At 32.6% G+C, this 25,342-nt stretch overlaps 4 protein-coding genes across 4 annotated transcripts; all 4 read left to right on the top strand.

The window, feature by feature from the left end:
• Positions 1-33: 33 nt before the first annotated feature.
• LOC122597517 (protein trichome birefringence-like 42) lies at positions 34-1,723 on the top strand. The gene is made up of 5 exons (XM_043770105.1): positions 34-293; positions 415-583; positions 705-880; positions 1,202-1,360; positions 1,432-1,723. The coding sequence occupies exons 1-5, from the start codon at positions 34-36 to the stop codon at positions 1,721-1,723; spliced, it is 1,056 nt and encodes a 351-aa protein (XP_043626040.1).
• Positions 1,724-5,476: 3,753 nt separating this feature from the next.
• LOC122596664 (B-box zinc finger protein 22-like) lies at positions 5,477-8,221 on the top strand. The gene is made up of 3 exons (XM_043769283.1): positions 5,477-5,876; positions 6,583-6,990; positions 7,547-8,221. Exons 1-3 carry the CDS (start codon positions 5,688-5,690, stop codon positions 7,832-7,834), a joined length of 885 nt encoding a protein of 294 aa, XP_043625218.1. The 5' UTR covers positions 5,477-5,687; the 3' UTR covers positions 7,835-8,221.
• A 1,092-nt stretch (positions 8,222-9,313) lies between these two features.
• Positions 9,314-12,948, top strand: LOC122596277 (probable sodium/metabolite cotransporter BASS1, chloroplastic). Its single transcript, XM_043768828.1, has 7 exons — positions 9,314-9,924; positions 10,665-10,758; positions 10,857-10,890; positions 10,973-11,027; positions 11,130-11,213; positions 12,070-12,357; positions 12,504-12,948. Exons 1-7 carry the CDS (start codon positions 9,403-9,405, stop codon positions 12,666-12,668), a joined length of 1,242 nt encoding a protein of 413 aa, XP_043624763.1. The 5' UTR covers positions 9,314-9,402; the 3' UTR covers positions 12,669-12,948.
• A 1,394-nt stretch (positions 12,949-14,342) lies between these two features.
• Positions 14,343-21,155, top strand: LOC122596285 (SH2 domain-containing protein A-like). Its single transcript, XM_043768833.1, has 12 exons — positions 14,343-14,630; positions 15,461-15,625; positions 15,740-15,922; positions 16,016-16,105; positions 16,738-16,815; positions 16,900-17,064; positions 17,649-17,993; positions 18,601-18,914; positions 19,050-19,212; positions 19,625-19,968; positions 20,471-20,548; positions 20,955-21,155. Exons 1-12 carry the CDS (start codon positions 14,475-14,477, stop codon positions 20,983-20,985), a joined length of 2,112 nt encoding a protein of 703 aa, XP_043624768.1. The 5' UTR covers positions 14,343-14,474; the 3' UTR covers positions 20,986-21,155.
• The last annotated feature ends 4,187 nt before the right edge of the window (positions 21,156-25,342 follow it).

Genomic DNA, 25,342 nt, shown 5'->3' with positions numbered 1-25,342 from the left:
CACATCATAAAAAGTCTGAGTCCGGTTTAGTTCATGTTGAAAATGAGTGTGTGGACTGTGTGTTTTCTTCTTGTTTATGTACTAACAAGGGAAGTTAGCGGTGTTTATGGGGACGAAAGAAGTTGCAATTTATTCAGAGGGAGGTGGGTATGGGATGAAACGGGTTCATACCCCATGTATAAGGGGTCAGAATGCCCGTTTGTAAACCCGGGCCTGAACTGCCAGGGAAATGGTAGACCCGATAGCATGTATCTCAACTTCACTTGGCAGCCGCACGGTTGCTCCCTTTTAAGGTCCTTTCTTTTTTCCTTCACATTTTTGTTAAAAATATGTGATAAAATGTTAGTATAATTCTTGGTTAGGTTAGGAATGACCAAAGTATGTAAGCTAAAATTCGTTTTGAAATTTATATAGATTCAATGGTGAAGATTTTCTAAGGAGATACAAAGGTAAAAAGATAATGTTTGTAGGGGACTCGTTAAGTTCGAACCAGGCTCAGTCACTAGCATGCATGCTTTACCATCCTGGTCGACGTTACAGCCGCAATTACACACCTCAAGGATCATATACTTATTTCTTTTATGTGAGTCTTCATTTCCAAGCATTAGACTACTAAATACAATAAACTAAAAATAAAGTTATACCTTTTTGGGAAATGGGTTTCCAGCTTTTTCATCTAAATGTTTTGATTTCTGTGATTGAAGGATCATGGTGTTTCCATAATGTATCAGAAAAACGGGTTCCTTGTAGACATGGTGATGGAAGAAAACGGACGAGTTTTGAAGTTGGACTCAATCAGCAGAGGGGGGAGATGGGAAGAAGCAGATATCTTGATCTTTAATAGCTATCATTGGTGGGTTCACAGCGGAGCATATAAAACGTACGGTTTGTAGCTAAACAAATGTAAATGTTGCAGTTTTGACTGACTGACTTTTAAATGGGTTGATTCGGGGTATGCTATATCTATAAGAGGTCATTAGGGTTTGAAAAAATATTGAAGAAAATGGGATGAACGGGTTGAAAGTCGCTAAATTGTATACTTCTTAACATTTTATATATCAAAAAGCTAGATTAGGGAAATAAGACTCTTGTACGAGTTTTTGTTGCAGTTGACCTTTTACCTGATCCGCCCATTTTGTCACCTCTACTATATTGTGGATGTTCCTTAAACAGATTCATTAAGTAGTACCTATGGTTGCAGATGGGACTACTATCGAGTTGGTGAAAAGCTATACAAAGACATGGCTATTATGGATGCTTACAAGATCGCGCTGACTACATGGGCTAGATGGGTTGATTCCAACACGAATCCTAAGAAAACCCGAGTCTTTTTCCAAGGGATATCTGCTGTTCATTACGAGTAAGCGCATCCTACTACAGAAAAAAGTTTCATCATGTGGTTCTAACTGATATACTAATTGTCTTAAATAGTGGCAAGGATTGGGGGGCATTGGGTGTAGAGAACTGTAACGGGCAAACTCAGCCTATAGAAGGATTTAGCTATCCCGGGAAGAGACATCCAGCAGAACAAGTGGTGAAAAATGTGATTACAAAAATGAGAAGTCCAGCTTATTTGTTGGATATAACACTACTGACCCAGTTACGAAAAGATGGGCACCCATCTAAGTATGCAGGTGGAATGCTAGACTGCAGCCATTGGTGTCTTGCTGGTGTTCCTGATACTTGGAATCAAATCTTGTACACGATTTTGCTCAAGTATTAGTTCTAGTTACTAAGCATCAATAAATGGCAGTTTAAAACTTTAGATCATAGAATTAGCAAACAACTTCAGCATATGTCCATATTCATTCTTACATAATATGATAACTATGCAATCCATATATAACCCATAACATATTAGATAACAGTGCTAAAATGCAACATACTTTTTGGTTTGTATGCAGTTGCACGGTGTATTTTTATTAACCAATATACAACTTAGAATTTATACAAGTATGGCACTTCTTATCTAATTTAACCATTTTCAGGCAAAGTTTATTTTCCCTGGTGCCAAATTTTATTAACTCCTTTTTCACTATTTACAAACATCAAATTTGCTTAATCTTTTTTTTTTTTTTTTTTTAACGACCAACAAAATTTTCATGAACAATATAAGCTAGCAAGTAACTAGCATACAATGGTCACCGAGTTAATAGAACACCCGATACAATATAAAACATAAGTACAACCAGACAAAATCCGGACCCGAAATGTTATAAGACACCACTTAGATCAAATGCCTTCCATGATCTACTCCTAACCCAAATAAGGTGGGTTATGAATGATAAATAATGATAAAAAAGATGATGAATCATAACTTATGATCTTTAACTTTCCACGGACAATGATGATAAAAAGAATCATAAAGCATGTAATGTACAATTTTTAATAGGGTTTTGTTAATGACAGCTAAGGGTTGTCAGTAAAAATTAATTGAGTGCATAAATATTTGTACCTTGCTGTTAGAAAATTCAGGACTGTTAGAAAATTCAGGAAACGGTTTTTAATATACAATGTACAATTTTTAAGCATGTATATGGCTGTTATTATCATTGACATTGGTTGTACCTAAAACAAGACAAAAAAACAGTGGAAAATAAGATGTAAAGGTGTTTGCCATAAAAAATTGAAGATTGTGGTCGGAAAAACAAAGTTTTGCCTGAAATTCGCTAGAATCTGTTCAAAACTACCATACTTGTGAAATTTCAAAGTTCAATAAATAAATATATGGTGCAACTATATACAAACCGAAAAATACGTTATCATTTTAGGCCTTTAACCCTTTTAAAAAAATACAGGCCCAAAACAGTCACTTTCATAAATATGACCTATAAAGTATAAAGTGTATGCATTACAACTTCCTGTGATTCCCAGAACATGCAAACAAAAACTGATTCTAAGTTCCACAAATCCCAATCTTTATACTCCCACATTCTAGTTAAAGTTTGGGGTTAGTTCCCTCGAATGTAAGAAACTTTGAACGAATGTTTATAGTAGGAAATAACTAAAGCTATATGTAAACAACTTTGAAATAATGTTTATTGTATGTAAGAATTTCGTTTCAACCAATTACAATCTGACAAGTGACACCTGTATATGGTTGCCACGTATGTTTTCTTACATACAATAAACATTTTTTTGAAGTTGCTTACATACAATACACATAACTTTAGTTTTTTCCTACTATAGACATTCGGTCAAAGATAGTTACATTCTAGGAAACTAATTCCTTAAAGTTTTGGATATTTATGTCAAATAAATCTAGCAGTATACGTGAAGGAATGTATTTTGCTTGAATACGTAAATAATACAAGATGCGCTAATGGTGCCTATACTATAGACTTATAATAATTGTCATTTTGTTTAGTAAGATGATTTTTTAGTAGGGTATATATATATATTTTGAAGCGCGTATGATAAGATATTTGAAGTTAAAAATGTGTGTGGAATTGGATCCCCTTGACACTCTATCTCTATATGATATTTTAGCAAGTGTGGGCGGGCTTTACTTGGTGCATTCTTGGACTCGCAAGTTATGATGAAAATATCCAACATTTTATCAAGTTGCAACATGCCCCATTACACTTGACAGCTCTACTACTCGAAAGATATTTATTCTTTTTCTGCCTTTTAAAAAAATGATATATGCTTTTCTTTCTTATTCATTCAATCATTAGTTCATAATTTGACAGTCTTAATTTGACATCTTAGTTTGCACATTTAGTTCTAAAAAAGTGACTATTCTTGCTTCTTGGTTACTACTCGTAATATTTGAGATATCACACTTTAACTATGTTTGGTAAAATTAGTTGTAGCTTGTAGTTGTAGTTTTTATTTGGAACAGTAAGCTAGAACTTTTATTTTTTTAATTGTTTGGTATGGCAGTTGTATCTGCAACTTCAAGAGGTTTGTGTAACTTTTAAAGATTACAAACTTCATCAAAAAGCTAAACCTCCTGAAATGTCACTTTAAGTAGCGTTTCATTTTAGAGTTTTCTCTTTCAAATAAAAGCTAAAGCTACTTACATCTAAACAACAACTGGGTTAAACCCTAGTGGCCAGAGGTGTTTCACTAAACCTGCTATGTGAGGCCCCGGAGGATTTTACTCCAAGGTCTCGAGTTCGAGCCTTGGTAGGTTCTCCTCGACGGTATTTTCCAATTAAGTAGGTGGTATGGTGAGAAAGACTATTTAAGATCCGCTTAGTGCGAAAACCTTTCGTTGTGCAATTAGCACACATCATACGCGTCTGAGTTAAAAATTCACTTGTAAAAAAAACTTACATCTAACCAAAATTTTAAACATTTTTAAAAAAATAACACAAAAACTAAAAATTCTGAAAAACTCTTAAAAAGTTTATATCAAATTCTATATATATAATTAAAAGTCGTGCGTTATTCTTCGTGCCATCTCTCAATCTTCTTTTTTTATTAATTTTAGTGGGGCCCACATACCTTCTAAGTTTTTCTTTCAAACTTCTTTCACGGAGTATTGCTTTGGGTGGGACCCACGTGCCTTTTAAGTGTCTTTTATTTTAAAAACTTTTTACTGTTTTTGTCACATAAGTTTACTTATTTTACTTTTTGCACAAAAGTTTTATTTTATTTAGTTTAAGCTTTCATCTTTTTAACTTTTATCACGAAAGTTTTATTCTTTTAATTTCTAAGTTTTTGCTCTTATACTTTATTTTATATAACTTTCATTTCTTTTACTTTTCACACGAAAGTTTTCTTTTATTTATTTTTTTAGTTTTATTTTTTTAACTTTTGTCATGAAAGTTTCATTATCTTACTTTTTATCACATAACTTTGTCCTTTTAACTTTTGTCAACCAGTAATTTTTTGGCTCTCTCATTACAAGTTTTAACCTTTTTTACTTTTTTGTCATATAACTTTAATTCTTTTACTTTTCACTGTTACATTCGAACCAAAGTTTTGTTTTATTTAGTTTTTAACTTTCACCTTTCCGACTTTTGTCACGAAAACTTTAATTTCTTTAATTTGTATCGCATAAACTTACTAAACTTATCGTCCTTTTACTTTTCGAATAAAGCTTTGTTTTATTTATTTTTTATACTTTTATTTTTTTTTTACCTTTTGTCACGACATTTTATGTGTCGTTATTTTTCTCAGGGCAACGCTGGGGTACAAAATCTAGTATATCCTTAATTTCTGCAAGTATACAATAAGTGTATAACATCTATCTATCAGTTACTATTACTAATACTATTAAATTGAAAAAAAAATATATACTCCGTAGTATCTTGGAAACTTTCCACTAGGAGAAAGGTTGACACTATAAGCGCGCGTAGAAAAGCCAGCTAAGCCCATGATTCACATAACTAATCGCCGACGTGTCCACATCAAACTCATCACCAAAATAAAATATCACCCAATTCTAAAACTTTCTATTTTCGTCTTTTTTTTTTAAAGAGAAAACCATGAAAGTTATCCATACTACACAAAAATAAAAAAAATCCCCTATATATATATATATCCACATATTACACCCCAAATCTCAACATCTTAAACCCTATATACAAATTAAGATTAAAAAAAAATATTCTCTAGCTAAAAAGATTTTCTTTCTCTTTTGAATAGTATTTTTGTAATAATTAAGTAAAGTGTTATAGATATATAGTAGTGTAACATAGTAGTATTAGGTAGTGAAGCAGAATATCATTGTAGAGATGAAGATCCAGTGTAACGTATGTGAGAAGGCGGAAGCCACGGTGTTTTGTTTTGCAGACGACGCGGCGTTATGCAAGAGGTGTGATGAGAAAGTGCATGCGGCCAATAAGCTGGCTACTAAGCATCAAAGAGTTGCTCTTTCTACCTCCGCCAATAATCACTTATTGCCTAAGTGTGATATTTGTCAGGTATTCATCCATCTATACATATACATACAGATTTTTGGTTTGTTTAATTCCTATATTTTGATTTGGATAAAGATTATTGCTACGACATACGTTGTATTAATTTTACTTTTTGACTAAATAAAAAACAAAAATAAGATAATAATTGGTTAAAGATAATGGAACTAATTAAATTGCTGCAGGGTGTGTTTTATTTTATTTAAAAGGGATGAATACTTACAAATATCTATTTCTTAATAAGGACTGAATTATTAATTTTAATTATTACTCCGTATTATTAGTAGGTCGGTAACTCATTTGACTTTTTTATTTATTATTTTTTTATTTAAATAAAAGGAAAAATTAGTAATAATTAGAGGGTGTGTGAGATTACGTTTTAAAATGATTAGTTGATTATTATGTTTGTAAAATACTGATAATAAAAAAAAAAGTGTTTGGATGGAAAACAGGAAAAGTGATTATTTGCTTACCTGATTTGTTTTGAAAACACAAAATATATTTAATTTGTAAATACGACACAAAACACCTCCTTAATATTAGTATTTATTTTGATAGTTTAATACACCGTATAAATGTGGTTAATTGACTTCTTGTACGTACGTGAAAACTGAAAACAACTATTTGTTAGATTTAATATAGTTAATAATACGAGTAGTTAAGTTTATTACCTTGTTAATTGTCATGAATTAATATATACAGTATCTTGCAGGAAGCAGATGGCTACTTTTTTTGTTTGGAAGACAGGGCGTTACTCTGCAGAAAATGTGATGTTGCCATTCATACCCTCAACACCCTTGTTTCATCCCACCAACGTTTTCTACTTACTGGTGTTAAAATCGGGCCTCAAACCCCTGCTGCATCGGACACCCTCCCTTCTGATAATAATTATGCTACTACTAATATAGAAGTGCCCGATACCGTTTCTCCACCTACTAATAGTTCTACTATGTCTATCCAAGCAGCTGCTGCTGCTGGAATTGGTGACTTTGTGTCCCCTAAGTTGCCACACGGTGGTGGTTCTTCGGCACCAAGTATCCAACACTGGCAGTTTGATGAGTTTTTCGGATTGGCTGATCTTAATCAGAATTATGACTACATCGAAGATTATTCATCCAAGGTATATAAATGTATGGCACTTTTATATTAATTAAAAGTGTATCTTTAACAGTAGTTGTCCTGGGGGTGACAATTTCCGTCACAACGCCAAAGTAGACATGGTTGGGTTGGGGCTTTAAAAGGGTTTAAGTTATAAACTAATTAACTGCACACTTAATAAAAAGGTCAGCTAGCTTGAGATTGTCTTTTGTAATCGTTTACAACCCGTCAACCCATTTAATACTAGCAATGAAATAGTTGGGTGTTTTCAATTGTAGCTTAACTTTATGGTGGTTAACCAAAAGTTGCAACCACCTTATGTTTTATTAAGTTAATCACATTTTACTTATTGTTTATTTTGAAAGTATTTTTGTAGTTCTTTGTACTTCCGCCTTAATTTTAAGGCGTTCATTGATGGTATTCAGATTCTCATCTTGTACATTTGTTTTGTACCTTTTGATCTAGTATGGGCCGACATGACTAAGCTGGTTATTGAATGGGTTGGGTTCGTGTTCAATATTCGTCACAATTAACTAAACAAGCTGAAATGATGGTCTTTTTGCATGTATGTCTATCAGACCGACAGCAATAAAGTGGGAGACTCTGATTGCTCCTCAATACTAAGGGCATTGGAGGTTGAATTGGATGCCGACGATTATTTGGGTCAGGTTCCTGCTTCATCTTGGGCAGTCCCAGAAGTACCTTCACCGCCGACCGCTTCAGGACTCAATTGGTCAAAAGGTCACCATTATCATAATTATCATCAGATGGTCGACACAGCTGCTTTCGTTCCTGATGTATGCTACTCTCCTATGTCAAGCTACAACCAATCTCAACAAACCTTAAAAAGGAGGCGACACTTCTAACGTTTCTCCATGACCGTGTTATTGAAGAATGCTAACTACAAATGTTAGATGTTTATACAAGAGGCACGCCCCCAAGTGCATCCCATATGGGGGGTCATACATAACCCGTTTGGGTTCAAATAATCGTCGAAGATATTGCAGCTTTTGAGATGTGTTTTGAAAGTTTAGGCTCTACAGTCAAGTTGTAGTGATCTAATTTGTGCGTTTATTTAGTTTGTTTGGGTTAGTGGCAGACTGTATTAGACTTGTTAGAAGAGTCCATAGCTTACGTTTTTTTAGTTGGAACAAAAGATAGTAACTTTTGTTTGGAAAGTGTTTCTGGACATGTTATTGTTGTGTTGGGTTCAACTTGAAGGATTTATAATCATCTTAACTATGAATTATATAGCCTTCTGAGGGGTTTTATTTTTTTACTTGTATAAAGTATCAAACAAATTTAACCTAACATATGTAGGCCATCTCTAATTGAGCACATTGATTTACCTCGACAACATGCTAACAAATGGCTTCAATGTATCTCACCGAAATTCAATTCGTTTGGTGGAACATATTGATAAGCAAATTGCCATTCCAAATGATCATTACAAATTGTTTTGAAGAATCTTTGGAGTATATTGAAAAACATTTTGAACCTCCCATTGTAACAAGCATTTTGAACCTCCAACCAATTATATCAAATTGATATTTGGGTATGCCTGTGGAATATATTTCATAACTAAATTGCCATGGAGGGTAAACAACGTGTGAAATGCCATTAAAGATTAACAACTTATGAAAGTTGAATAATTGATGATTGGGTTTAAGGATAATAGTGTGTGGCAGAAATTTCTCAGATTAAAAACTTTAAAATCATATTTTATAAGGATAGTGTTGGTATTTCTAAAATAATTCAATGTAACTTGAAGAACTTCAATCGAGAGAGAGAGATTGAGTATATCCATACAAGTTGACACGATATTTATAAATCCAAACATTTAATCCCGTTATATTGCGTTGATAATATGCTGATTATTTTCATAATACTTTATTCCTTTCAAATAAATGTATATTTATTTTTTTCTTAAAATTATTTACTCAAACTTTAATATTTTTATAATTATTTTATTCATTTACTAACTTAATTTATAATATGTTACATGTTATAACCTTTAATTATAAAATAAAAATTTTAAAATTATTAATGAAAAATATATATAAGAGTTAATCACAAAAATCGTCCCATATGTTTCATAAATTTCGTTTTTATCATTTTTGACATCCGTCCACACTTTTACTGTAATTCAAAAATCATTAATTTTTGTCAAAAAGTCAATGTTTGCAACTTTGCACCAAAACTATTGATGAGGTTTCAAAAAGATAAGGATGAAATCGTAGTGTATGAAAGGTAGAGATAAAATCTGTAACATTTGATAAACCACAAGGATATTTTTGTAATTTTAATTTTTTAAAATAAGTAAAATTATTCCACTCCTAGTTAATTTCAATGCACACTCACCATCTCCGGCAGTGACATTTCCGTCATAATTTCTTTCATCATCACTTCCGAAACACACACACACACACGCACTATGCAGTCTTCATCACTTTCATCCAATCATCATATAATAACTTCACTACACTACAAAACAAATTTACACTTTTCATCCTCACATTTAAACCCCATTTCAAATCTCACCCCTCTCACTTCACTCCCCACGAAGCCCATCACATATCACCACAGACCCAGTTACAAAACCCATTATTTTCTACCCCCACTTCTCTGCGGCAATTCGTCGAACACCTTGAGTGCATTTGAGGAAAATAGTGAATTTGGTGAAAATAAAAAGAAAAATGATAATAATGGGGGTTTTAGGGGTTTAGTGGAAGTGGTAGGAGAAGGGATATCGACTGCGTTTCCGATATGGGTTGCTTTGGGTTGTTTGATAGGTTTAGTTAGACCGAATTCGTATAATTGGGTTCAGCCCAAATGGACTATGATGGGGATTACTTTTACTATGCTTGGAATGGGAATGACACTTACTTTTGATGATCTGAAAGGGGCTTTAGCTATGCCTAAAGAGTTGTTTACGGGTTTCGTTCTTCAGTATTCGGTAATCTCTTATCTTTAACTTAGTTGCAGACTTTGATATTTTAAGTATGGTAGTTTGTGTTGGCTGTTTTTCGGGCTGTAATGCTTGCCTGTTACAACAAGCTTTAGGCTTTCTTGACCAAAATGGGTATATGTTATAGAGTTAAAGATGTGCGTTAAGCGTAGATAATAATGCTTTTTTGTGATCAACTTACTAAAGAGATTCTAAAAATGCTGCCTTTTCTACCATATGTTATAGTTTTAAGTGAAGTATGAGAAATCTGATACTTGAGGTTAATTACGTGTTTTCAAAGTGAAACTGATCGTCTGATCGTAGTATTGTTTAGAAAGTTGATAATACATTAGCCTACAAATCATGAGGTTGTAAAGGCAGAAGTTATTTTGGTTGTGTTGTAATCATGTAGGGTTGAACCTGCACGATCCCCATTTAGTTTCGTGATTTTTTGTTTTCATGAGGCAGCAATGACTGCATCTCCATCACCAAAAGCTACAAGTTATTTACATTTCAAGTAGACAAAATGATCAACAGTCATGTTAGCAATGAAGTGTAATGCAGTTAATAGCTACACGACACTTAAGAAATCCAGAACTTGTCTTCAGATATTGTAATCTTCTATATTAAACTTATACATGTCTAGATTGAATAGTGTAATTTCATCAAAAGAACACAGGATGGTTATAGTGGTGTTCACCAATGAATTTTTTGTAATGTTGAAGTAGTTAAATGTTGTTCTGGTGCAGGTAATGCCATTATCAGCATTTTTCATCAGTAGAATTTTAAATTTGCCATCGTATTATGCCGCAGGATTGATATTGGTTGGCTGCTGTCCTGGGGGTGACTACACTCTTTTAGCTTATTTACTTATACTCTGTCGTCTATGTGTTTTATACTCATCATGATTCAGTCATCATACTTTCCATGTTTAATTTCAGGAACCGCAAGTAACATTGTGACCTACATTGCACGGTATGTAGCTTTATATGTAAGTGGTATAGGTGGCTTCCCCTTTCACTTGTCATCACTGACTCATATTTTGGCACTTCTCCAGCGGAAATGTTGCCCTATCGGTTTTGATGACTGCTGCAAGCACTGTATCTGCCGTGGTTGGTACATAACTATTGCTGTTTTAGTACATGTGTACATATGATCTGTTTTACCTAAAGTTTGCATAAACTGTGATATCTTATTGAGTTTTTTATAATCAGGTTATGACTCCTTTATTAACTGCCAAATTAGCTGGTCAATATGTTGCAGTAGATGCAATTGGACTCCTTATGTCCACACTGCAGGTGAGACTCCTATTGAACAGATTAGTCCCTCCTTCCTTCTTATGATAATAACATGTGACTTGACATATATCAAGCAACTTTTTATGGTTATTTTCAGAGGTGGTGAATTGGGTGGGTAGGGTAACCGGTGAAGGGGTAAAGGGGTTTTGACGAACCAGGTCATTTTATATGGTCAAAATGGGCTAGCCAAGTTGGGTTTGCCCTCACAAACCTTTCTTTGTCCATTTATTATTTTTGAATAACAAAATTAATGTGTTAGTTCTGTGTTACAGATGCAATATGAGTAATAATACACTAGTCCAAAAATCTACTTAAACAGATTCCTAATACACTGAATTCCTGTTACATAGTATAGGCATTTTTCTTTTTGAAAACTTAACCTTTGTTTTTGCCATGTTTCTCTATCTCTTTGTTAGGCTTATTTTAGGCATATGAATACTTTTTTCAGACAATATTAGTAAAGTAGTTATCTCAATCTTTGGATATGATTTAGGAGGGCGTATGATTAGGAATAGGCAGGTTGCCTTTCAACTCACTTGACGCGTTAGGTATATATTTTGAGGCGACACATTTGAGGCAAAATACAATCCCAATCTAACTTTCATTTATGCATGGAGCATGGGTCGAAATTGCCACCTCTAGGCCATGTGCCATGTATGTAATATTCCCTTGTTTAAACACAAAAGTTTACGGATTCTTTGTACCATAAAAGCATTAATCGTCTTCAAAGTTGATAATGGGTTAGTCGGTAATTTTACATAAAAACTTGGACTCATGGGATAGGAGTAAATTTTTTTAATCTGTACTATAAGTCTAACTGATTATATTTGTTCATATCCTGTCAAAAAATTGTAAGGTGGTACTGCTTCCTGTGTTGGTGGGTGCATTTATGAACCAATATTTTAAAGGGGCTGTGAAATTTGTATCTCCATTGATGCCACCGATTGCTGTGGCAACAGTAGCTGTACTTTGTGGGAATGCTATTGCTCAGAGCTCGTCTGCAATCCTTATGTCCGGTCAACAAGTGGCACTTGCTGCAGTTCTCCTTCATATATCTGGATTCTTTTTCGGTTACCTTCTTTCAAGAGTTCTTGGAATTGATGTATCTTCTTCAAGAACAATATCAATCGAGGTTGGCATGCAGGTAGGTAACTGTGAGCCATCTGTTAACTACTAAAATATACATTACAAAATAGTTATGCTAGACACATCATTCATAGAAGATATCTGATAAGCAAATACATCAATATCAGTTTAAATTGTTGATGCATTTGAATTGTGTTGTTTCAGAACTCGGTGCTTGGTGTGGTTCTTGCTACACAACACTTTGGAAATCCCTTGACTGCAGTACCATGTGCAGTTTCTAGTGTTTGTCACTCGATCCTTGGGAGTGCGTTAGCAGGATTTTGGAGACGAATTCAACCTGAATCTCAGGAAGGGAAATGTGACCCATGAATGTGAATCTTGTTATATAATCTGGTTTTTCATTAGGCGCTGCTCATCTTCTTGTATTACCATCAGGTCACCATTGATTGAAATTTTGTGGCGCCATATTGTTTATGTATCCCTTACAATTCTCTTTTTGATTAGAACATATTCTGCCTAGTCTGTACCAATCGTCTTTGATCAAATCAAGGGGTAGGCAAGGTGTTTTTGTATTGTTGTTGAACAAGTTGGTATTAAATGTATCAATCGAGACTACTATTGAACAAGGTGAATTACGTTATCAATGATATATCCTACATGCGTACATGGTATTTCCGTACAGGTACCTTTTCACAATCCATCACATATTCATGTTTCTTTCATATTGACTCATCTTCGTAATTATTTGAAATTTAGTTGAAACTGTTGAATATAAATTTGGGAAAAGGATTAAAAAGGGGATGCCAGTAGTCCAGTACAATAAACTTAAGTTTACTATAATCCAACCGAAAAAGAAACTTGTTTCCCTATTGTGTATTGTTTTGGCGGCATGACTGAGTGGTAAGGCGGGAGAATGAAATTCCTTTTTCCCCAATTCAAATCCGAGTGCCACCCTATCGAACAGGACTACTGCTATACGAAAAGATTATAATGAGACACTAGTCCCTACACAACATTCATCTTTACATTCAAAATCAACATTGGCCCTTTGATAGTTTAATTTATCTTTTTTGCTCTTATTATATCAAAGAGCAAATGTTTTCCGAAAACTTTTCTACTTTTCTAGTGATATTGCGAGTTGTAGTTGGTATTTAGTTTAAGCTGAGAACTCTAGTTAGTTAAACAACTATACAAAAGTGTATCAAAATAACAAATATTAAAATGGGAGTAACATGTATATTTTTAGTAACATCTAATTTAAGTGCTACTTAGACAAATTAATAAAACGGTGTCTATTTCCAGTCCTCTATATTTTAAACACACATATAATCCTTTATCAATCTTTGAAATCACCTAACTTAGATGCTACTAATAACATCATAATTTTTCCTATTAAAATATCTACAATAAAATAAATTGTGATTATTTCATCAAGCTTGAGCTTAATACTGAAAGCAAGTGTTTGATAATTCTATTATGCGATAGTTTTTCATCAAAAATTCTTAAGAGATTTGTTTGAATTGTCAAACATATCGTATATGAGAAAACATGATATATTTAACAAAAATAGTTATACGCAGAGTTATAATATCACAATGGTGTCAGAGATCCTAATTTCTCACAAGAGTTATCTGATTCAAATTTCTCTACAGGTGGTGAGAAAAAAGCTTCAAACTGACCACAACGCGAAAATCACATATATCTAGTTAAAAATCTCTGATTAACTTAAACGGAAAAATCTTGTTTATTATCTGTTTAATATGATATTCCTTGAAAGCGATCACCAAGCACACTCAGAATTTAACAAATTTAACTGATTTTTTTGAACATGACAAATTTAACTGATACTTCATAAGATAAAAAGTAATGGTACGTATTTATCATCAGTTTATTAACCAAGGTACTAAATTATCAATATACACTACTTTGAGAATTTTGTAACCAACTCCAAATATAAAATTGACTTCAACTTGACGGCAAACAAAACTATATTTTTGGTGTAGAAAATCCTCCACCTATTTTCAAAGAAGTACCAGACAGAGACACACCCTAACTAACCTTTTAAAACACACACATACACATAAATCAAAACAACAACTTATATCGTTGTTCTTTCACTTGCCCTAAATTCTGTTTCCTTGAACATTTCCTTTGAACATATAATAATCATCCAAAATGGGCACAAATGTAGTCAATGATAATCATCTTTACACTTCCTTAAACAACTTCAAATTGGAAATTACCAATAATGTAAAAAGCAGTTTTTCACTTTGTTTTTGGATTTTTTTACCCACAGATTCATCCCCTTTTCCTTCTACACTTATTCACCAGGTTTGTTTTTTATATTTATTTATTTATATTGATAATTCAACTAAATTTTGTATTTTAATTTTGTGGGGTTTTCAAGAAATTACTTGTATTGATCCAAAGTTTGAATCTTTTTTGTTATAATTGAAAAATGATCATTGATACATTTTAGTCTTAAGATTGTGAATTTAGATTTTAATGACTAAAATAATGTATTTTGTATTTTTATTGTGTTAAAGTTGAAAGATTTATTGTTGAACACACACACACACACACACACAAAGATGGGTCAATTTTTTTAGTTGAATATAGTGAGTGGCAGATGTGGAGCTTATATATGCCTGAGAGGTTGCAGTTACCATTTAAAACAAAATGTTATCCAGAACTCTGGTGTTATTTAGTATAAAGTTTATATAAATTTGTATTTGAACCCCTGAATTTATCTATAAGCCTTAAAAATTTTTGTTTATGAACCCACTCAATAAGTTTTTTGGCTGGATGATTTCTTTTGTATTGATTGGAGGTGTTTTTGGTAATCAATATCATAATTTTCTATATTAATTAAGTTAAAGTTGACAAATTTTTAGTTGAATAATGCTAGTTAGTGAACGACTAGTTTTTGTACCGTTGAAGGAATTTTTTCGATTTTGGTCCAATGAGACACATTTCTACATAAACCATGCTGAAGTTTGTTGATTTATTGCTGGAAGGTAACTTGTATGATCTGTAATCTTCATGGGTTATGTTGGTGAAGATGATTCTTGAAATGGTTCAAATACGTTAGTTGGATAATGCTACTGGAGTGAATGATTAGTTTTTCGCTAACCGAAAACCATTTTTATATGGTTTTGCAGAACAATTCTGATATAGTTGGTGCTAGACCTTTTCTTGCATTGGCTGCAAGTAGAGAAATGGTGCTTTACCCGATTGGTAAGGATACAAGTCCGATTATTCAAGGCCTATGTGCAAGAACCAAGAATGAAATACCTTTGAATAAATGGGTTCATGTCGGTTGTGAGGTAAAATCGTAAACAAAATTTGCAAATCCTATAAAGTCATTATATATTAATGCATGTATTGTATCTTTGATGAACCTGACTATTTGAATTTTATAACTGTTTGTTTTAAATCAGGTATGTACTGATGTTATCCGAATTTACTTTAATGGTGCGATTGCTGGGGAGATGCGTGTAACCTGCACATCTGATAGTCTAAAAAAGATATCCTTAGTTGGTGCTAATGAAAATGACTCGATTGATGTCCATGGTGTGGAGATCTTGCCTACCATGTCATGTATTAAAGATTATTTTGTTAAGGTGCATCCTTGACTTTTTATTTTTTCTATTAATAAAGTTCAGTTACTTGTCTGCCCTTGATTTTGATACTCATAATTGTTGTTTTGTTGCCAGAACCCTCCAGTACAACTTTATTTTGATGCTATGAGTGTCAGAAATATCGAAGAAGATAGTGACGGTGTGTGGAGTGTTGTTGGTGGGAAGGTAAGTTTTTAGTCAAAATTTCCCCATTATTGCTTCTTATAATCATGTATTAAATATACAAATGTAACAAATAGTTGCATGTTTCACTAGTTTGAACTTTTTGGTATGTTTCCCTCCATATTTGCATTTGTCGTTGAGCATTTTCCTCTATTTAGAAAGGAAAGTATGTTTCAGTTACCTGTTAGCATTCTTGAACCTTATATTTCAAGGTGGCGTATACAATAACACCTGCTTTTCAAGACTTACTTTGTTTGAATAATCAGAATGAAAATAAGATTATAGGTCAATTAAAGTGGATAATTAGATAAGCTTGCATGTATCTCAATGGTTCTATTTTCTTACACCAACTCCTTACCTGGGTTTCCAAAGTGAATGACTTAACCCTAATAATCAAAGTCAGAACCATAATCAGTTTTACCAAACACTTAAGAGTAATCAACATGACATCATTTCTCAACCATCACTTTAAAGCCGCATCCAAACCCTCCTTTCATTGACTTCCTTGGATTCCTTTTCATGTCTTTTCATTTTCACATTAATAATATATCTAATAAATGCTAATTTAAAGGGTTCGTGCCATTAGGACATATTGTGTATTTTTCTGTTATTAAATTTGGTAAACTTCTATGCAGGCATCTTTTTGTAGGAATTTCTCAATGAATGTTGCTCTCATGAATGCATTTGGGCACACAGTGAATAAAGAAATGGAGGTTTTCACTGCAAACTGGCACTTTCATTTCTTATTATTTACAATTTTCAAAATGAAGTTAAGCATATTATGTTTCTAATTACAGGTTGTTGCTACACTTACATATGCTGACAATGGGGCACCCGTTGAAAAACTAGATGATTCAGAAGCTCCGTTATTGACAATTAATGATGGAATCGAGTTCGCTTCTTGGGATAGACCAATTAAACTAATCGATGGGCATGCTTCATTTAGGCTTAAGATATCTCAGGTAGTTATACAATTATTCTAGTGATTCTTTCTTGTAGAAGCTAAGAGACATTTATATCGAACCCTTTTACCCAATAAAAGAGGCATTTACATGATTCTTGGTTTGTATTAGAATAAATAAGCAGTTTTTACTTCTTTTTTTTTTTTTTTGGTATTATGCAAGCCACCATTTGTAAGAAAATGCAAAAAAAAAAAAAAAAAAACATCCCACTTCCAAAGTTGATTGAATGCTCTTTCGACAAATATTAATATTGAAAGTAGTTTTTTTTAATTAGAGAAACAGAATTGTATTAAGTTTATCTGGACATGAAATTATTAAAATCATTATTAGTTTACCCAAAAACTTAACACGAATCAATAATCACGACTTCATATTGCAATAGTAAGTAACTCACATCCAAACAACCCTTTTCTGTCCAGCAAATGCTCATTCTCGCATGATGCCATAATGTTCTTTTTCTTTTGTTTTTGCATTATTGCAAGAAAGATTGTTTGCTTTGCAAGGAAAACCAGATACAATGGTCAAACAGTCTCTAACTTGAACTACCATTAAAGTTTTCATATTCCTTTTTTCTGTGTTTTCAGCTTTCATCGAAGTGTGATAACAGGCTGTTTCGTATTAAATTTTGTGTTACAAAAATGGGGAAAAGACACCGTTTTCTTGAAGCATATTCGCCTTTGATGCGATGTATTTCACCTAGCCTCAATGCACGTCCATCTACTTTGATTTGGAAACGGTCAACCTCTGCCATGCATGTTGTTGGTGGAACATCTTGGCTCAATGGTGGTTCACTAGAAGCTGTGAATAATGTTGTTCATGAGGCAAAACCGGCTCCATCATCAAAACGGATCAAGTTGGGTCAAGGAATTCCCTTTATGAGCACAAAATCTGATAATTTGTTGAAACAACGTGATCCTGGAATCAATGAGGTAAATCTCTTACTCTATTACTTTCTAGCTCATTCAAATCTTTGATTCTACTTTAACTACAAGTGGTTATTTGGATTATTAGTCATAGTAATATTTTTGTAACGTTTGAATGATTCACTACTGCCTTACAATGTTGTTGGGTCAAATAATCAGTTTTGGGTAATTGGTTCCATACTAGCTGCTGCAACAAAGCATACTTTCTGAAGGTAAAATAAATTTACCCGTTTACTCTTTTCCCTTAACTTAAGTTGGGATACATATTCACATTTTAGATAATGTCTCCTTCCTCAAAACTGTCCCTTGTGACTCTTTTACTATGCTTTCTGTATATACATAGAATTTGCCAAAATTCAAACATCTGATTTTCTAATTATAACAACTTCAAGCTGCAGAAGCAATTGCTAACACCATTTTCTAAAATCTGTTTTCTTACAAATTCAAACATTTGATTTGGGTTGTTCAACATCACATAATCAATTCACAGATTCAAACATCTGCTTAAAATGTCTGAACATTATAAAACGATGTTGTATTGTTGTGGATGTTAAATCTAGTAGTTCGATTTTGTAATAAAAGCTATGCATTTTGACTCATTGTTTTGCATCAGGATGCAACATTGAACTGTAAGACTTTGACTCCAGAACTCAGACCAGAAACAAATGAACGTACGGCTTTGACTCCAGATGTCAGGCAAGAAACACATGAACGGACGTGCAACACATCATCTGATTCTGATAGTGGTGAAGCAACAAACACGTGTGACGGAAGTCCAATTTCAGATGTAGCTGTCTTCAAATACTGTCTTGGAAGCTTGACCGAAAGGTCTCAACTTCTAAAGGAACTTTCAAGTTTAGTTTCTGAAAAAGATATTATGGTCTTTGCAGTTCAGGTTTCCCAGTTTACAGGCTGTCTTCATCATCGGTAATTTGCATTTATTCTTGAAAATGAACATGCTCTGTTCATTATTTTCCAACAAACATCCAATTGAAAACAGTTGCTGTTATATATATCGATCCAGATTAAAAATCTTAATTTATAATTGATATGGGGTTTCAGGAACCAAATAAGAATTTCAAAGAGAATGATAGAGGACGGAATGAAGGTTTGGAACTTGTTATCACAAAACAACTGCAATGTCTCGTGGAATAATATGATTCTTGTGATCCGTGACCAGTTCATGAGAATTTCTTGCTGCCGGAACAGATATCTGGCATTACAGGTTGGTGTGTGTATGTCTGATAAGATCCATAACGGTAGAGATAGAAAAAGAGGTGAATCGGCGGGTGTGGTTTTGGACTAGAACAGAGCTATTGTAATAGGTAAAAAGGGCCAGGTTGGCCTGATCCGTGAAAACTAGTTTTGTCAATTTTCTAAATTTTGTAAAAATGATCTGATAGACATGAATCAAGTAATTTGAAATTTTTGGATAAATCAGGAAGGATTTATGCATTACATATTGGATGACTTCTGATCCATCTGACCTGATCCCTTTTTCTTCATATATTTTAGCATATCCTGTTTGACCTTTTAGAGATAGAACATGACCAACTTAGCCTAGATCTAGGCAGAAGGAACAAAATTTCCACCTCTATTGACGAGTCATAATCAGAAGTTTTACTCGAATTTTGCAGGATTTTGAGGTCTTGAGGAGTATAAGTGGTTGCCAGGAGCATGTGAGTAAAGAAAACTTTGAAAAGTTGTGGTGTTGGCTGTACCCCGTGGCTTTCGGTTTGTCACAAAATGGGCTTAATGAAATGTGGGATTCAAGATGGATTGAAGGACTCATTACAAAAGAAGAAGCGGAAGTTTCACTTCATGGCCCGGGAAACTGCCTTGTGGACCCTGGTACATTCGTCCTCAGGTTTCCTACCTCAAGAAGCTGGCCCCACCCTGATGCCGGTAATCTTATTGTCACTTATGTTGGTAGCGACTTTGTCATACACCACAGGCTGCTCTCTCTTGACTTCTTTCATAGGTGCGTAAAATATCCATAACATAAATAATTGATGATATAGTACATACACAAAGATGCACATTGGGGTGTTTGGATGTGCATTAAAGAACCGAGTACTTGATTATCGTGGCGCCGTCAGCTCTTGGTGTTTAAGTATAATGTTCTAATTACGTTTGGCTTATATACATGCTACGATATAACTTGTTATAGTAGGAATATTAATATTGCTTAATTACCCCTCTTTTTTACATAATATTTGGTAATAATATCATTAATTATCAAGAATAAATATGAAGGTCTTGTTTGTCATTTATTCTGTTTATACACCAAATTCTATAGATTTTTTCAAACACACCAGGTCATAAACTGCTTAGTATATGCACATCCAAACATTCATTGGATATCCTTTGCATCTGATTATTCAATATCATATAATAACATCCTTTCAAATACCCTCTTATATGCACCTGCTTGTAGTATATTTTTGTTTTCTACATCACACATTTGGTTACTGCATTTGTAGTTGTCTTGCGAATGAGATGCCTGGAAAATCACTGAAAGAGATGCTACTTGAGGAGCGTGAGCTGTCTCGTCTAGGAAGGCAAGATGATGTTTGCTGGTCATCTTTTTTCTATGGGTTTAGTGCGCCGGAATGAAACAAACTATGCCCAAAAGTTATAGTGTGCACTAACATTTTTGTTTATTGTATGCATAAACTTAATAAAAAATTTCAAATCATGCAATGTGTATACGTGGCAGCCCATATGAGTTGCCACGTGCAAAATTTTTTTTTTTCAACAGGCCACGTGTAAGGTTTTGATTGGTCGGTCACAAAAAGTTACATGATATAAACATTTTTACCAAGTTTATGCATACAATAAACAAAAATGTTAGTTTGTGCACACTATAACTTTTTGGGCATAGTTAGTTGCATTCCGTCGCACTAAACCCTTTTTCTATCCCCCTAGGTTTTGTATGCAAACTAATGTTAATTCTTGAAACTGCAGAATTACAAGAAGACCTTTACTGCGTGTTTGAAATCTACGTAGTTATATAGTTTGGTGCACGGGTATCCCAAATGTGACATTTCCATGATAGGTTTTCATTAGTTTCTAATGGCTGGTATCTTTCTTGACTCTACGCGCGCCCTTTTTGCCTGTATATATTGAGATCAATGCAAATATCTTGTTGAGCTGCGTTATCATTAATCTTCCGAGTCATGTGATAGATAATCTCACAATCATATACTCGTACATATTTGTGTGTGTGTGTATCTTTGGTGAGTTATAGTTAACTAGTATATAACCATGTAATTAGTTATACGTAATATTAGTTTTGAAATGGGCCAAGTAATATAATCTTCGTTAGCTCTCAATGAGTGACTAATCTTTTTATTAGCTAGTGGAGTGGACAGGCCCAATTATTACATTCACAAACAGTTTTTCAAACCAACAATCATTAATGTACAAATACATTATACAACTGTCCAAAGTAATAATAATTGTTTTTTTTTTTTTTAATGTTCGTGTCATGGAACGGCTAGCCGTTACATCCATACAGACGAGCAGTCACTAGCGACCGATCCACGAAGTCAGGGACCACAAGGGAGCGAAAACTCACCAATTTAACCGTTACAGAAGGTACAACGTTAAATTGGAAGTAAAACCCACCAATAATAATTGTTATATATGACGAATGTTATTGTGATTTGTGAATGTGTCATCACTCTCACTATTAGAGTGGTGAAACTTGTGATAACTTATACTAGTATATATTTTATTTTAATTTTTTAATACTAATTTTAGCCTGGTGAATTTTTTCAAATCAGTTACATACACGTCATTATGACAATCAAACAAAGGATGGACGCCTTTAAATTTGTAGTTACAGCATATTGAACATTTTTTGATTAATAAAGCTTTAAGAAAGTTGTGATCCACTTCAATAAGCTTTAAAAGAGCTTAGGATGATATTTCATGATCTTTGGACGCATAATACTAAATCATTGTATTGACATGGTCCAGCCTCACAACCCTTGGCAGGTTGGTTTAATCTCCAGGCGCATTCCTTTTGGCTCCTGAGGCAAGAAGGAACTTTCAAGCTGTATACGTTTAGTTACTAAATTATTACAGTACTAAATTATAATCATTGTATTGAACTTAATTTAAAAGAGCTATAAGTCATATAATATAATTCACATGAAATATCATTTACCTCTATACATTTAGTTACACCGTGAAATAACATGTGCATTAATCATGAATTCAAGTCCTTGAAAAGAATTAAAAAAAGGGAATGATATTTCATGTGAATTATATTATAAAATATAAAAAATAATAATGATGATTTAGTAGTTGACCTGAGTTCATGATATCTGGATGCACTTTAAAACAAAGTTTTTAAAGCAAACAATGTCACTTTTATAAATCGTCCTCCTTACAACTCTTTTCTAACAATATGTACATGTTGTGTAAATTTATAGCGCCCTTAGAAAAAGAAAAGTAGAGTGATAGTCCATAAATCAACACGTCAACACACATTTAGAAGTACAAAACTATGTACATCAGAAATGTCATTTTCAACTTATAAAGAGAAAATAGTACTCCGTATTTTAAAGATAAAGTAATTATAAGTTTATAGCATAAGATACATTTTGAACATCCTCAAGGCGACTGATTTAAAGAAAAAAAGAAAAGAAGATTTACTCGATTAGAAAAAATAATCATCAGTACTCATATGCGTTGATGGTCCTGGCTCAATAAATGACCATTTGACTTTGAAAACTTAACTAGCTTAAGTGTGAGATTTAGAGAAGGATCTTGTTTTAAAAGTTTTTACCAACTTTTTTCATGGGAGAATGTTTAGCATCCAAAATGATTATAACGATCTCATTTGTCACGTTAAGTCACACTAAATAAAAACTGACATAATAATATTCAATAATACCTCATATAATAGCTCAAAATAAATTAATAACACACAAGTACACAACGTCATTTTGTCCAAACTCACCAGTCACCACATACTCTTCCAGTGGCAAGCGGTGTGATGATAGCCTCATTTCGTTCGGGGAAAAAACCCGAAGATGCTTTCAAAACAAAACACGTTAATAACTGATATTGTTAAAGATATATACTTTCATTAGGTCTTTTATCCGCACGATGTGCGGTTGTTTAAAAAAGTTGTTCATGTTGTTTAGTTATATCTATAAACAAAAAATGACATGAACAAAAAGTAATCAATAAACATAATATGTTCAATTTAGTTGTGAAAATTATGATTTTTAAAAATATATCTTGATATAATATAAATATTAGAATAGATTGTAAGCTATATGTGTTATATCTTGATATAGGATTTGATTTTTTATTTTTATTTTCTTAAAACTTTATGTATATATAGTTTTTATTTTATTTTACTTTTTATTTTTTTGAACGGCTAAACCTACCTATTCTAAATCTAATACACCAATTGCTCCTTATGGAGCTCGAACCTTCGTTCGCACCACCAGAGGCATAATGCCTCACCAGCCCACTAAAGTGGAACTGGCTATATGGTTTTTATTTAATTTAGTATATTTAGATAGTATAATTAAAAGAATTTAAGCATTGAGTAGCTGAAGAAATATGAGATGAAAAGATAACTTTAGAACCTTTAAATCCTATATATATTGTATTCGATGAACACTAATGTGTTTTTTTCGGTAGGTAATATTTAATTCATTATATGATTAATATTAAATTAATGTTAGTATAATTAGAGCAAGGTAGGAAACCAAATATTTGTTAAAGAAAAATACCGTCCAACGTTAAATAATATCTCTTGAGTTTTTAGTTTTATTTCATTTTTTTTATAATTAAATTAATGGCAAAAAATTTATAAAAATGCCATATAGGATTAAAGCTTATGTGGCAATGTTATAAGATAGTTTTAATTTGAGGATGCTTTAAAATCATTCGGTTAACTACTGTTTTAATAATTATATAAATATATCATTTTCATATCTAAATTGTTAATTTTGTCCATACATCGATACATGCATTTAAAACTTGTACATGTTATATCTATATCTATATTTCTTTAAAAAAAAAAGGCCCATTTCTATTCTAGGTAATTCTACATTTGAATTACCAGAATTGACCTTAACTTTTTATATATAACCCTTATCTATATTCCCTTATTATAAAGAAAAAGCCCCATTTCTATTTTAGGTAATTCTACATTTTAGTTATCAGAATTGCCCTTAACTTTTTATATATAGCCTTTAATAAATTAATTTACAATCTAAACCTCTATTTTAATAATTAACACTTTAAGTCCTTATCTTCTGAAAATTTCCACTATCACAATTATATCAACCTACACCACTTGACACCGCCAGCATCACGAATAGATACCATCACCGACACCACTAGACCGCCTTCCCCACCATTGCAGCCGCATTACACGGGTACCATGTTCGTAAATGCATAAAGTACCATAGTGTTCACAAAAATATCATGCCTCTTTTTAACAATTCTATAATGTGATATTAGCTAGTTTTCTTAATAAAAAACAATGGTGCTCATAATTTATCTGTTTTTTTATGCAAAACAAATTCTAAATGGAGGGTTGTTTTATCTTGTAAGGTAAAAACTTTCTATGCATAGTAAATTTCCTTAATATAGATACAAATTTTATGATATACAATACATACAATATATACACAAGATTAAATAGATAAATCAGTAAGATTTATCTTGCTGGCATTGTCCAAAAAATGACAACTTTTTTTTTTTTCTTCTCATATATCTTCATAATTCTATCGAATCATTGATGATGTGGGTTATATCAACGATAATGGTAATGTTTACATAAAGAGAATAAAACTTGAGACTTAGCTCTAAAAACACACCATATATGATATGTAAAATGTAAATTTCGAAATTAAAATTTCCGTGAAAACTAAAAAAACTGGCGAAAACACATTGTGATCTGAATTTAACACAATGTGTATTAATTGTGTTTTTTAAAAATACAATGTGTTTTTATTGTATAATCTAAAAACACATTGTATTACGTTTTAAATCACAGTGTTTTTTTATTATTGCCCGAAAATCAGAAAATTATTCAAATACGCTTTGATATAAACTTAACACAGAGTGTATTTTATTCAGATCACAGTGTGTTTTGGTTAGTTTTCTAGTTTTCACGAAAATTTTAGTTTTTAAATGATCATAACCTTATATGATATAGTAAAATAATACTAATGCAGTATATAATGTGATTACTCTTATGTGAATATAGCTTCTTCTTTTTTTTAAAAAAAAATTGCAAAAAAGAAAAACAACATGTACAAATTACAGAAAAATAAGGAGAAAAAAAAAAGGTTTTGCCCAACATCACACAACTCATG

This window comes from Erigeron canadensis, chromosome 4, assembly GCF_010389155.1.
Source record: "Erigeron canadensis isolate Cc75 chromosome 4, C_canadensis_v1, whole genome shotgun sequence".
In the NCBI taxonomy this organism is placed as follows: Eukaryota; Viridiplantae; Streptophyta; class Magnoliopsida; order Asterales; family Asteraceae; genus Erigeron; species Erigeron canadensis.
Note: the sequence above shows the minus strand (reverse complement) of the source record. Positions and strands in the feature narration are given on the sequence as shown.

Bases quoted from the DNA above. Each gene is read 5' to 3' on its own strand.
- LOC122596285 (XM_043768833.1), top strand. From the start codon at position 14,475: ATGGGCACAAATGTAGTCAATGATAATCATCTTTACACTTCCTTAAAC. The intron at 16,816-16,899 runs GTTTTCACTGCA...TTCTAATTACAG, and splicing joins CAGTGAATAAAGAAATGGAG to GTTGTTGCTACACTTACATA. The intron at 20,549-20,954 runs GCAAGATGATGT...TTGAAACTGCAG, and splicing joins GAGCTGTCTCGTCTAGGAAG to AATTACAAGAAGACCTTTAC.
- LOC122597517 (XM_043770105.1), top strand. From the start codon at position 34: ATGTTGAAAATGAGTGTGTGGACTGTGTGTTTTCTTCTTGTTTATGTA. The intron at 881-1,201 runs GTACGGTTTGTA...CTATGGTTGCAG, and splicing joins CACAGCGGAGCATATAAAAC to ATGGGACTACTATCGAGTTG. The intron at 1,361-1,431 runs GTAAGCGCATCC...TGTCTTAAATAG, and splicing joins ATATCTGCTGTTCATTACGA to TGGCAAGGATTGGGGGGCAT.
- LOC122596277 (XM_043768828.1), top strand. From the start codon at position 9,403: ATGCAGTCTTCATCACTTTCATCCAATCATCATATAATAACTTCACTA. The intron at 10,891-10,972 runs GTATGTAGCTTT...GCACTTCTCCAG, and splicing joins ATTGTGACCTACATTGCACG to CGGAAATGTTGCCCTATCGG. The intron at 12,358-12,503 runs GTAGGTAACTGT...GTGTTGTTTCAG, and splicing joins CAATCGAGGTTGGCATGCAG to AACTCGGTGCTTGGTGTGGT.
- LOC122596664 (XM_043769283.1), top strand. From the start codon at position 5,688: ATGAAGATCCAGTGTAACGTATGTGAGAAGGCGGAAGCCACGGTGTTT. The intron at 5,877-6,582 runs GTATTCATCCAT...AGTATCTTGCAG, and splicing joins CTAAGTGTGATATTTGTCAG to GAAGCAGATGGCTACTTTTT. The intron at 6,991-7,546 runs GTATATAAATGT...TATGTCTATCAG, and splicing joins TCGAAGATTATTCATCCAAG to ACCGACAGCAATAAAGTGGG.